The following is a 12,211-nucleotide window of genomic DNA, read 5'->3' on the forward strand; positions in this document are numbered from 1 at the left end:
GTTTTCAGGTGAATATTGTTCTACTTCAATTCTAACGTAATACTGCAACATTTCCTCTTTTGCATCTATACCAGCAAATATATACACCCAACTTACTACTCACAAATTCTGCATTCAAAGAATATAAATCAGCATCTCAGCTTGAAAATGAGACACTGCTGAAGAGAGAAATGGACTCAGTTTGCCAGAGCAACCTGATCTGATATAACTGGTTTCAGAATAAATATATGCATCTTTAGTGCAGTGACTGCACACATTTTTTCCAGTGGAACCTCTGCATTACTGAAAGAACAAAATGCTCACTCTTTTTATTTCAAAGACCTCAATCAATTTGTTTTTGCAACACTTTAGAAAGCATGGAATATCAGTTTCAAAAATAGCTGAAGCACAGGGATACTAACATCAAAAATGTCTGAAATGCCTGTCAAAATGCATGAGACCCAATGCTTAGAAGTAACTACTGGCATTGTAAATCAAAGCACAAATTTTAATGTCAGCTACAGCTTCAAGTTCTCAATACTAAATTCTTCAATCTGTCTCACAAAAAAGAATTCAGATTTAATCAACTATAAAAAGTTAAGCTGAAGTGAGAGTTTTCAATTCCTGCTCCCAACACAGAGGAAGCCCTCTGCAGCCTGTATAGCAGCATGTCTAGAATATTTAGTGTCTGTGTGTTTTAGCAGGAGAATTTTAGGAAGCCAAGCAGCCTCTTTTTCCAAAGATTATGATTTGACCAGCTTGGGAAGATTCTCACAGCAATCAAAAAAAGGCATACTCTGATAAAGCCACTTCCCCTCTCTGAAATGTTATATCTCTGATCTAGAATGGGTAACAGAAGAGCTTCTCCACACAAAAAAGAAGCAAAATCCCATGTTTTTAATATGAAAAGCAGCATGTCTGGAAAAAAGCATAAAAGCTGCATATCTGGTAAAGCCCAACAATGCCGTTGTATGGGCTTCAAAAAAACTGACTGAGAACAACTAGTCACAAACTGCAAGGATGTTTAGGGAAACTAACACTTTCAAGACTTGCAATTTCACAATATAGCTTTTGCTCCTCTTGATACTAGTGAACTGTCTTCTCTGACTTTCTCAGAGAAGATAATTAGAGATTCTGCTTCACACAACTGTTTTTTTTGAAAACAATTGATAAAAGCTCTGCAAAATCAAAAATAGCTCCCTTCAGATTTTTAGGCATTTTCCCCATTCTACTGCTTAGCTGATGTCCCACCACAGGACACATTTTAAGAGATCAATAAAATAACTGAAAAATTAACATTGCAGTATCAAATTTGGTCTGGGATACAGTTGTTTTTCTAAGTTACCTGTTAAGTGTGTGGCATCCTGCCTCTGAGCACACAACTGGAAGATGGTGAACAGCAAGTCTTCTGAGGATGGCATCAGTAAACACCCTTTAACTGAGCTGAAAAAGCTTGAGGCTACCTCACAGATGAAAGACACTGACGGTTCTGTATTCCCAGCTTCAGAAAGATCCCTAGCTTTAGATAAAGCTGCTTGAAGTTTATCAATAATCCTTTCAACAAAAGTTTCACCAATCAAGGATTCTATTGGGGAGGGGAAAAGAAAAAAAAAAAAAAAAAAAAAGGTATGCTTTGATTACTTGACAAGAATGATTGCTCAAAGTCACCATATTTGTTTCTACATACTTACTTTTTAAAAAGTTTATTTACTAACAATGAATGCAAAATCAAGGCCAAAGAAGTCTTATTGCAAACCTAAACTAAACAGTTTCTTATTCAACAGCTACCTAGAATCTCCTAGCCAAAGGTTCACATAGCCAAGTATTGTTTCTCTAAAACAGCTAAATCAGTTTAAACAAAAGGTATATAAACAGAGCAAATGCAGAATGATTCATTTCCCTCGAGTGTTTTCTTAACTTCTGCCAATCAACTGTGAGCCAGAGACTGCATGTAGATCACTGAACCTAGCTACTCCAATCAGATATGTCTTCCATAAATATGCTTAGTCCCTTTCTGACTGAGCTAAGTCTCCATAGCATCCTGTGACAATGAGTTCCACAATTTAATTATGAACTATATGAAAAAGCATACCTTTTTCTGTTCTCAAGGCTGCTATCTAAACATCTGTAGACAACCTCTGGCTCTTGTGTTTTCAGAAATAACAAGAAAACTCTTCCTATTTGCTTTCTCCAAAGGGATCATGATTTTACAGCTCTTTATCAAAACCCCATCTCCAATCACTTCCTTTGCAAGCTTAAAGGTTCTAGTCTATTTTACTCCCTCTACAAACAGAAGCCATTGCATTTCTCTAACCAGCCCTGTCATCTTTCTTTGGACATTTTCTGATTCCATTGAACCCTTTTTCAGAAACACACAGATGAATCAGGATATTGCAGTGACCAAAACTATAGGGAGTATTCAAGATATTGACACAGCAGTAGCATAATGATTTTCATTTGCCCTAACAGAATCACAGAACAGTTGAGGTTGGAAGGGACCCCTGGAGATCATCTAATCCAACCCCTCTGCTCAAGCAGGGTCACCTGCAGCACACTGCCCAAGATTGCGTCCAGATGGCTTTTGAATATCTCCAAGGATGGAGACTCCACAACCTCTCTGGACAACCTGCTCCAGTGCTCAGTCACCCCCAGAGTAAAGGTGTTTTTCCTCATGCTCAGACCAACTTCCTGTGTTTTGGTTTGTGCCCATTGCCTCTTGTCCTATCACTGGGCACCACTGCAAAGAGTCTGGGTCCTTCCTCTTTACACCCTCCCTTCAGATGCTTATACACTTTGGTAAGATTCCCCCCCCGCCCAGTCTTCTCTTCTTGAGGCTGAAGAGTCCCAGCTCTCTCAGTCCTTCCTCATATGAGAGCTGCTTCAGTTCCTTCCTCATCCTAGTAGCCCTTTGCTGGACTCGCTCCAATAGCTCCATGTCTCAACTCTTTTTCCAGCAGTTCCTAATAACCTATATTCCTTTTTAATTGCTAAGGAGCAAGCTGCCACTTGCAGGGAACCAACACAATGACTGAAGATCTCTCCTCTCAGATCATAAAGGCTCAGAGCCTGTTATTGAATAAATACAGTTAAAATTGTTCTTCCCATGTACACTTCTTTGTATTTACTGTAATAGAATTTCAGCTGTAATATTACCAATTAATCATTCAGTATGGCAAGACGCTGCTACAACTGCCTGCAGTTTTAGATTTGACTACTTTGAATAATCTGTTATCAGAAACAATTATCATCCTTTCATTATTTATCCTTTTTCCCCTTTCAATCCTATGTTGCGATCGATCCATGAAAGGCCCTTCCATTTACTCCATACATTTTACCTTGAGAAACTCAGATGACAGATCTCAGCAAAAATTTTTTTGAAAGTCCATGTTCTCTATTTTGGCCTAAATTATTAAGTTGAGAAGAATTATCGGTCTTGAATAGCTCTCAGACTTGATCCACATGCATTAAAATTGTGTTATACAGCACTCAGCACAAAACGAATGTCTTCAGCACAATACCTCCAGCTCTAGAGCTAACAAACTATATCACTGGACAATCAGCCTCCGACTCACAAGCAAGTTTGTTGAATGCATTATCTGGAATGAGGAACAGGTTTTCCTGATGCTCCTTTGCATCAAAAGTTCCAAAGTTCCAATAACAAAAACAGCAATATTATAGCACACCCAGAATGCACTGCTTACAAATATACATAAGATGGCTGTAATGGGTATTTTTGAAGTTAAAAACAGCACAAACACACCCAGCATTCAGAAAAATTAAAGCATATATATTACTTCAGGGATCAAAACAAATACTGAGTTTAACATAATGCAAACAAAAAGCTTACATGCAAAACACATCAGGAAAATTCAATTCCAGTAGAGAAGTCTGTATCACAGGTGCCACAAAATGCACAGAAAAAATGAAACAGGTTGTTATTTAAAACCAAACAACAAAAAATAAAGTACATGTATGACATGAGTGCACACACTCTTTTTTCCCCCCAATATATAAGTCTAACAAAAAATGGCTCAAAGCAATTTTTAACTCCTGTAACAAGGCACTGCCACTGCACCCATGGGTGTATAACCATTGATTCTTGATATGCTATTTCGAAGGTAAACTTCAGATGGTATGTTTTAAAAGCTAACAATATTATTTTACAGCAGCTTAGCTAATAAATCCAACTACTGCTTAAATTTTCTTCAAGTTTTCCAGATTCATAAATTTGCACTGACACACTAGCTACACAGACAAAATATGTGATGCCACAATTGCAAGTTAGTGCTTATGAAATTAAACTGGATATGGTTAATTGGTTTAGGTAAAAATAGAAAAAAACCCAGATGTTACAAATTAAGTAATCTGGAAGATCTCAAGGAGTTCCTCTCAAAGTAAAGAGTAAAGTATAGTGAAAGCGTAAAGCAAAGCGTAAAGTATAAATACGGTATTTACACTTTGCAAAGTCCAAAGAATAAATGTGCTTACCATTTTTAATGTGTTGTGACAACACTAAGCTCAGAAGGGTCCACCTTTCTGAAGAGGATGTTTCTGATGAAGCCACGATGGGTTTCAAACCCAGATGACACAGATCATCTGCCAGCATTACAAGTCTTTCTCCAAGTGTGTCTCCTTTCAGCCAGCCAGAGACTAAGGAAAGTTTTGTTGTGCTTGAGCATGCCTGAATCACAAGAAAATAATTCTATTAGCCTTTTGAGGTTATTAACTTTTATTTTTAACTAAACATAAGATTAGTATATGGTCCTCAGAAATAATACTTCAACTCTACATAGATGGAGTGAGAATCGTATGTGTCATAAGCGGTAAGTCTGTAAGTACCATGTTCGTGATAATCCCCCCAACCTCCTCTTTGGGCAGACAAGAGACAGCAACTTATTATGGCTACATCAGACTTTACGGTGAAATGAGTCACCCTAAAGAAAGCTTATTTCTTCTTTTCTCCAACTATGGAGCCCAGAGAATGACCAACTGAAAGTTACTTTTTAAACTTTTAGATGACCAAGTGAAATAAAATCTATTTATAGCATCTGAATTTCTGTAAAAACAAACAGCGGGTCACAAATCAGAAACATTATTTTGGTGGTAAGCCATTTTAAATAACAAAATCATAAAAACTGATGATTCATAAAGTACACAATATCTGTAAGGAAAGATACTGTGGTCTACACACTAGATTATTAATCAAGTGTTATGAATTCTTGTCTAAAAATTGTAATACACTTCATATTTCTTCCCAGGCAATCACTTACCTGTCAGTCCCTCAGTTTCCCATGTACAGAAATGGAGTATTATGTTTTCCTCATAACCACGATGCAAAGGTGACGGTACAAATAATCCTTTAAAGTATTCTGAATACATCCCTAAACCATCAGTATTTTATGGGTTTCTATAAACAGTATTTGAGTTTATATACCCATTTTTAAAACAAATGGGCACAGAGTAATAATCAGTGGAGAATGATGACACAAATGTAGATGATTCACCTAAAATCACTGGTCTAATACCAAACTCCTTTCTCTCTAGCTTAGATGAGCAGAAACGAATCAGGAATTCCACTAGCTCAGAGAAAAAAATCACCAAAAATAGAAGGGACAAAGATAAATGGTTCTTTTTCTCAATACTGTCATTTCATTTGTAAGATAGTCCCCACATCTAAATGGGGCTAAAAACAAACAGCACTCAAACTATTACTACAAGGTTTTCAAAGTATGGAACCTAACATTACTTAAGAAAAAGTTACCCCAGCATATATAATTCTCAAGGTTAAAACCAGGGAGATATTCAAAACTATGCAAAACAAGAACAAAAACAGTTTGAAAAGGTACCTTTTGAATTATCTGGAGAAGAATAACCCATTTCAGATCCATCTGGAAGGAAAACAAAATCCCACAAAGTTGATCAGAAATTCTTTGATGAATTTGAAGTATTTAATACCATTTTAACTGTTTGTTTTACAACTTTAATTTCTGCAGGGAAGAAGCAAAAGTTGCTAAGTTTCAATAACAAAGTTATCCTGATGATTTGTTTTTACTATACTCATTCTATTAACTCTGATGAGTTATTTTTATTATACCACAGCCTTTGCCTCTCAAGTCTTCTCTCTTAAGAGAAAAGTCACCAATGGCTAGTATAGAATTAAACTGCATAAAGAAGCAAGTAAGAAATTTAACATCAGCACTTCTGTTACTTTATGATTTATGCCATATAGGAAAGGACATATACTGATGTCATAATCCCTCACAGTAACAGTCTAATGTCAACCTTTTCTAAGTTGACCTTCTTTACACTGAAATTATTCAAGTTCATGCAGAACATCTCGCACAACCCGAAAATAAAAACTAATCAATCACATCCCACAAAAAGGTGAGTCACTTTGACACATTAACCTATTAGGAAAATGAGTCATACCTTTGTTAAATCATCAAGAATGATTTTCCTTTCATCCCTACTGTTACAACAATTAAGCACGCTGTACAAAATATCAACAAGAAAATGGGTGTCTTTCCTCCAGTCTTCTTTCAGCCAAGTTATTAAATTCAGATGCAGAAACTGTACAGATGGATTTTCATGATGAGCTTTTATCTTTTCTTGGGATTTAGCCTGAGCACAACTTGCACTGTTTCCCTGCTCTAAAAGGACGTGAAAAACTCTTTTTGAAGAGAAGGAGTTGAGCAAGGCAGAAAGAAATTTCAAATGCTGTTCTGACTTCTGTTCATTGACATACACAATACTCAGTTCAGCAAGGTTGCAGACTAAGTTTTCTAAAGCTTCTTTCCTTAAATGCAAACTATGCTGTTGTTCAGCCTGTATTTCAGAGTCACTATTATTTTTCACTTCTGTAAATTTTCCATTCTCTGCATTCTTTTCAGATTCATCCTCATCTGTAAATCTGATTTTTAGAGATTTTCTATTGTTTGGTTTTGTAGCATTATTTGGATTCTGAAGAATTTCTAGCATACCAGATATAGCAAGCAACGATTTCTCATCAGCGTCCAAAGTATCAACATGAAGCACACACATTTTTAGAAGACAGTCCCAAAAATTTGATAACAGTTTCTGGAAAGTTTCATCGGTGCCATCATCACTGGAGAGTTCTGCTTTAGCTTCCCAAGAGCTCAGTGTTTCTGCTATTTGATAAAATAATGGTCCATTTTGTAACCTGGGCTCCTTAAGTACAGCATCAGTAAGAGGAATTAGCTATAAAGACAAGAAATAATTAAAGAATACAAAGCCAAACAGATATTCTTTCTGTTCTTTATAATACCAAGAAAATCTATAATTTTGAAAAACATTCTGGAAACAATTCCAAAAAATTCAGGACTACTCATGCTTTAACACAAATTAAAAAAAGAAAAAAGATGAGGAAGAGGTACAAGATGCTCTTTTTAGACATCTAATTTAAACTTCACACTAGAAGGGCTGATTTTATGGCACGGAAAAATTTGACTAACTTAACTAACATTACTTTTTTCATAAAATGTAATGAGACTTTCTATAGATGAACAAATTGTCACAGAAACTTAGCTCTCTTCAACTTCAAAATATTAAAGACATATACAGCAATATTAAGTATTTCTAGTCAATACCTGGTCAAATATAAGCATTTGATGAATCTGTCTTTGCTCATCATCTTCACCTATTTTCTGTAGCATGACAAAGCGCAGACATTCCATAAATGCAGTTATAATTGCTGAACTTTCTGAATGGCTACTTACTGCTCGCTCACTTGACAACCTATTGAAAGGCAACATGAGGAAAACAAATCCATCATTTATGCTTCTGAGAAACCCAATTACAATGCTTGAGTGTAAGCTTGAATACATTGCTTTTATCAGGAAAACAATATGGGATGTCAGATCAAAACAAATTCAATCAGACTTGTTCAAAAAGTCAAGAAAATAAATAAAGGCATTTCATATAACATAACTTTTTCATCAAGTTTTAGGATTCATAGATATCTGTATAAATACAGAAACCATATATGCAAGCAAGTACACTGTCTGCTGTTTCATCTATTTGTCCAATCTCTTCTGCAACATTCTACACAAACAGCAGAGGTTCGAAAATGTCACTAGTTTAATCCTGTGCCGTATGAAATAAACGGCAGACAGATGGAAACCAATCACCACAAAAACAAAAAAGAAAAACCAGATGGTTTCACCATGATCGGTTTGAGTCAAAATAATTGATTTGTGTGCATGAGTGAGAGTGGGATCTAGTTTTCATTAAATTACCATGCAGATATTACAAACATTTTACTACTTGCAATAAAATTTACTGTGCTCTTCAAAATCAATCCTTACGTAGCTCTTTTTTCCAAGAGCTCTAATGACTGTCCCAATGCCAATCAAGAATTGATTTTTAAATAAGCTACATTTTAGTCATTAAGTAATTTATATATGGCGTTATGTAGATAATGCACATAAATGTATTTAAGTTACATTTGATAGAAAGTTAGTTTTGAAGTATTTTAAAGGCAAAACAAATAATAAAGTTCAAATCCTTTAAAATCATGAGAATTATCAAGCTCCTGCATATAGTAAATTTTACAACTAAAATGCTAATCTTTTATAAGCTCTGTAATAATTACGCACTACTGAGAAGAGTCTGGTATCTTCAAAGCCATTCTTAACACTAAATTCATTTCTCATTTTAAAATTTACCATGAATAAACATGAGGTTTGACAAGAAAAATAAGAATGTTTTAGACGAGACAGACACAAAACTGAAAAGAAGGCTGAAGTTTTAAGAAGACAGTGACAGCTACAAAGGACTGACTCCAGTTTTGGACATTTAAAAGTATTTTGAAAGCATTAATTTTCAAATATTTTAGTGGAAACAGTCTTTTCCCAAAATAAACAATTGATGCATATTTAAATATCCTCCAGCCAAAGGATACATAATTACCTATTTTAAAATGCTTAAAAAAAGAATTAATTTTTTTTTTAAAGGAAGAAAGGAAATAGGAAAGTCCTACTTCAAAATGTAAATAACAGAGATTTCAAAAAAAAGAAGTAAATTTATGATTCATACCCTTGAATTATAGAGCTGAAAAAAGTTCTGAAATAGTCCAGCTTTGGTTCTGCAATACCAAGTGGTACCTTGCTAATAAATGGCAAGAGATTTGGGTATATGACAGTAGCTAGTCCTCGTCCACCTTCTCGAAGCACCGTCCACAGCTTTGGTAGAACTCCTTTTCTGGCATTTACATGACTCCAACAGTCCTTCAGAAAGAAACACAGATATTCTGAATTAAAAAAAATTCTGTTGCCTTGGAATAACTTAGCCTGTCATTCAGTCTACCTCACCACATTGTAACCGAAGAAAGTCACCATCATATTTAAACTGCCTTGCCAGCATTTCTTTAAAAAAAAGAAAAAAAAAGTGAGTTGTAAGAATTTAATGTGATAAAACCATTTCAATATTGTTTAAGGACAGAGCTTCCTCGTTAGCAAACCTCCATTAAAGGTTTCTCCTTAGTGATCCTGCATTTCAGGATGCTTCATAAAAATCACCATCACATCCAGTCCTGTATTTAACTCTCAGTTCTTTTTATCAAGAACACACAATGATTTCTAAATCATAACTGTAGAAGTATCACAAACTTCAAACTCGCTGCAAAAGGTTAATATTTACAAAATATCTCAGCACTTTTTTCCCCTTGAACATTTTTGTCACCTGATTTATTATGATTCCAGATATCTAAAGTCATAAGAAATGGATTAAACAAAAAATCTGTTTTTTTCATGAATTGTTACAGTTTACACCAGCAATTACAAAACAGATCTGCAGCATTAAACCTTGATAACTGTCTAAGGAAGCACTGCTTGGCCTGCTACTAAATTCAATGAAGCTGGTATTTCACTTTGAAAACAAAAATGGTCATCAGGCTGAGTGAGCATTAACCTAGAAGGGGAAACAAGCAAACCAAAAACGCACTGAAGGCCATTCTTGGAACCTTCCTTAACCAAGAAATAAGTTTTAAATATTATTTTACTTAGTAACTATTTTTAATGCAAGACATTCAGGTTAAATTAATCTAACAGAACAACACTGATTTTCAGAGATGCTGGATACACTATGTTTGAAAAATGAGTACCCTAAGGAGGAAGAAGGGGTGTCTAGCATTGAGAAGTTCGTGTTGTTAATCATAAAGAAAAATCCAGTCAAACTGTTCCTCCTAATTCTACATAGAGAACACTGGCATTCTGTGAGGAGTTAAATGTGACATTTAAATAAAACACCTGCCTTTTATATTTCCCACATTACCTCAATTGTGGCAAGAGCATAAAGTGCAGCTTCCCAAAGGGCCGGGCACACCACTGCATCACTGTCATCAATGCTGAGAAGAACAGCAGGACAAACTCTTGGCGCTTCAGCTTTTACCAGCTCAGGCAGGTACTGGCAAAAAGCAGAAGCCAGCTCAAAGAAAGCTGAGCGAACCTGATGAAAGCCACAAAAAATAAACATTTTGGGCAACTGACAGTACTATTTCACTATCTGTAGTTTTATAATGTTACTCTTGAAGCGGCACAAATTTGCAATATGCAGTCATAGTATTTTATCACATAGACAAAAGTTTAGATATTATTAAAAATAAAGAAATTACTTGACAAGCCTGTAAATTTTTGAAAGTAAGACCTCTTTCAGTAACAACATGCACATTGAACATTTTATTTTATAATGCTTTTCTGAAAGGCATGTTTATCCAAAAGCACCTTAAAAAAAATCTAATAAACTACTACGGGAATCAATTTATTCATCGCTGTAGGCAGCTACTTCTTGGCAGAGTAAAGACTAACAAAATAGTATAAATAATGAAACCCGAAACACTGTGACCACATGCAGTAACATGACACAATTTGTTTCTTCTAAATGAATTTGAAACAACTCCAAATTGCCAAGAAGCAGATGATAGTGGCATCAAAATAATAAATCAGCCTATTAGGGAAATTTTAGAGTAATACTGTCTATAATACTGCCTATTTAAGGCCTAGAAATTTGCAGACCACTTCAAACATAATTCAGTGAAGCACAAAAGCTCATTCTTTCTTGTAGAATAAAAGAAATTGGTGTTTCCTCAGATTTAGCATTATTATCTTTAACTAAAACCCACCAAAATAAAGATGATGTTAAAAAAAAATAAAATTACCTGTGGTATGTTGTGTTTACCATATTTCCAAAATTTATTTTGGGATAGAAGTGACATTAACTTTTCCTCCAGTGAACGCATCTCTTTTTTTGGCAACATGCTAAACAATTTCTTTAAAGCTAACAAGGAACAGGTCAGAATCCGGAAAAATTTGGCTTCTCTTTCTTCCTCTGGTACAGTTCTCAGAAAAACAAAAACAAAAAATTAAAACTAACTGTGAATTAATCAGTGGGCTTAAAAAAAAGCTCTTTATAACTATACTGTCTTTGTTTTTTCTGTCTTTCTTTTGATTTTATTTGATTTAGCAATATAGATATATAAACTTTTCATAGGTTCTAATACTACTAAATTACATTATAAATGTTAGAAATAGTTTGGAATCCTCTTGTCTCCCAAGTATTCACAAATGCTACATCTAAAAAAGCTGAAACAAGAGCTAGGCAACAGTAATTTAAGATACTTGTACTTAAGCCCCAAAGAAAGTTGGGATCTGGACTCTTAAACAACTATTCTCCCTCTTTGAACAAGTAAATCCACTACGTCCTGGACAAGAGAACACCCAATACAGACTAAGACTTAAAAGATATACTTTAAAGCCGGCCAACATACTGCGGGTCACTGAGTGTATCAGGTGTTTCTTTCAGAAGATGATCTTGAAGTACCTTGGGGGTAGGGGGGAACAAAACACACACCATGAGAACTTACTATTTACAAGTAAATCATACAGTCTACACATTATTCAGAAATATCTTTACACCTCAGTGAAGTCATTACTAAACATGTTCTGACATGCTACCAAGCAAGAACAGAATGGAACTGACTCATGTTAAATATAGTGGTGGAACTGTTTGAATCCAGACTTTGTAAGAATCCTTCAGTTGCAGTCCCGTGCTGACAGGCTTCTGACAAAAAAGACACGCTGAGACAAAAAAAAAAAAGTTATGTTTCCATACGACAGGACAGCAATGCACGCCTTTTAAATTCAGACAATTCAGTTTCATATATGATGGCAGAAGATTAGGAACCTTGGTGAGCACACATCTCAGAGAGGCTTTCTGA

The 12,211-nt window shown here is 35.1% G+C and overlaps 1 protein-coding gene across 3 annotated transcripts in view; it reads right to left on the reverse strand.

Annotated features, from left to right (window-relative positions):
• The window catches only part of LTN1 (listerin E3 ubiquitin protein ligase 1), a 33,394-nt gene that overhangs the window by 16,828 nt on the left and 4,355 nt on the right, over positions 1-12,211 (reverse strand). For all 3 annotated transcript variants that reach the window (XM_064523809.1, XM_064523817.1, XM_064523802.1), the window contains exons 5-13: positions 11,762-11,814; positions 11,153-11,333; positions 10,270-10,443; positions 9,034-9,224; positions 7,587-7,734; positions 6,409-7,197; positions 5,826-5,867; positions 4,468-4,660; positions 1,325-1,564 (exon numbers count right to left, since the gene is read on the reverse strand). In XM_064523809.1, the coding sequence (XP_064379879.1) occupies positions 1,325-1,564; positions 4,468-4,660; positions 5,826-5,867; positions 6,409-7,197; positions 7,587-7,734; positions 9,034-9,224; positions 10,270-10,443; positions 11,153-11,333; positions 11,762-11,814 (2,011 nt within the window). The remainder of the gene's footprint in view (positions 1-1,324; positions 1,565-4,467; positions 4,661-5,825; positions 5,868-6,408; positions 7,198-7,586; positions 7,735-9,033; positions 9,225-10,269; positions 10,444-11,152; positions 11,334-11,761; positions 11,815-12,211) is intronic.

The sequence above is a fragment of the Dromaius novaehollandiae genome, chromosome 1, assembly GCF_036370855.1.
Source record: "Dromaius novaehollandiae isolate bDroNov1 chromosome 1, bDroNov1.hap1, whole genome shotgun sequence".
Taxonomy (NCBI): Eukaryota; Metazoa; Chordata; class Aves; order Casuariiformes; family Dromaiidae; genus Dromaius; species Dromaius novaehollandiae.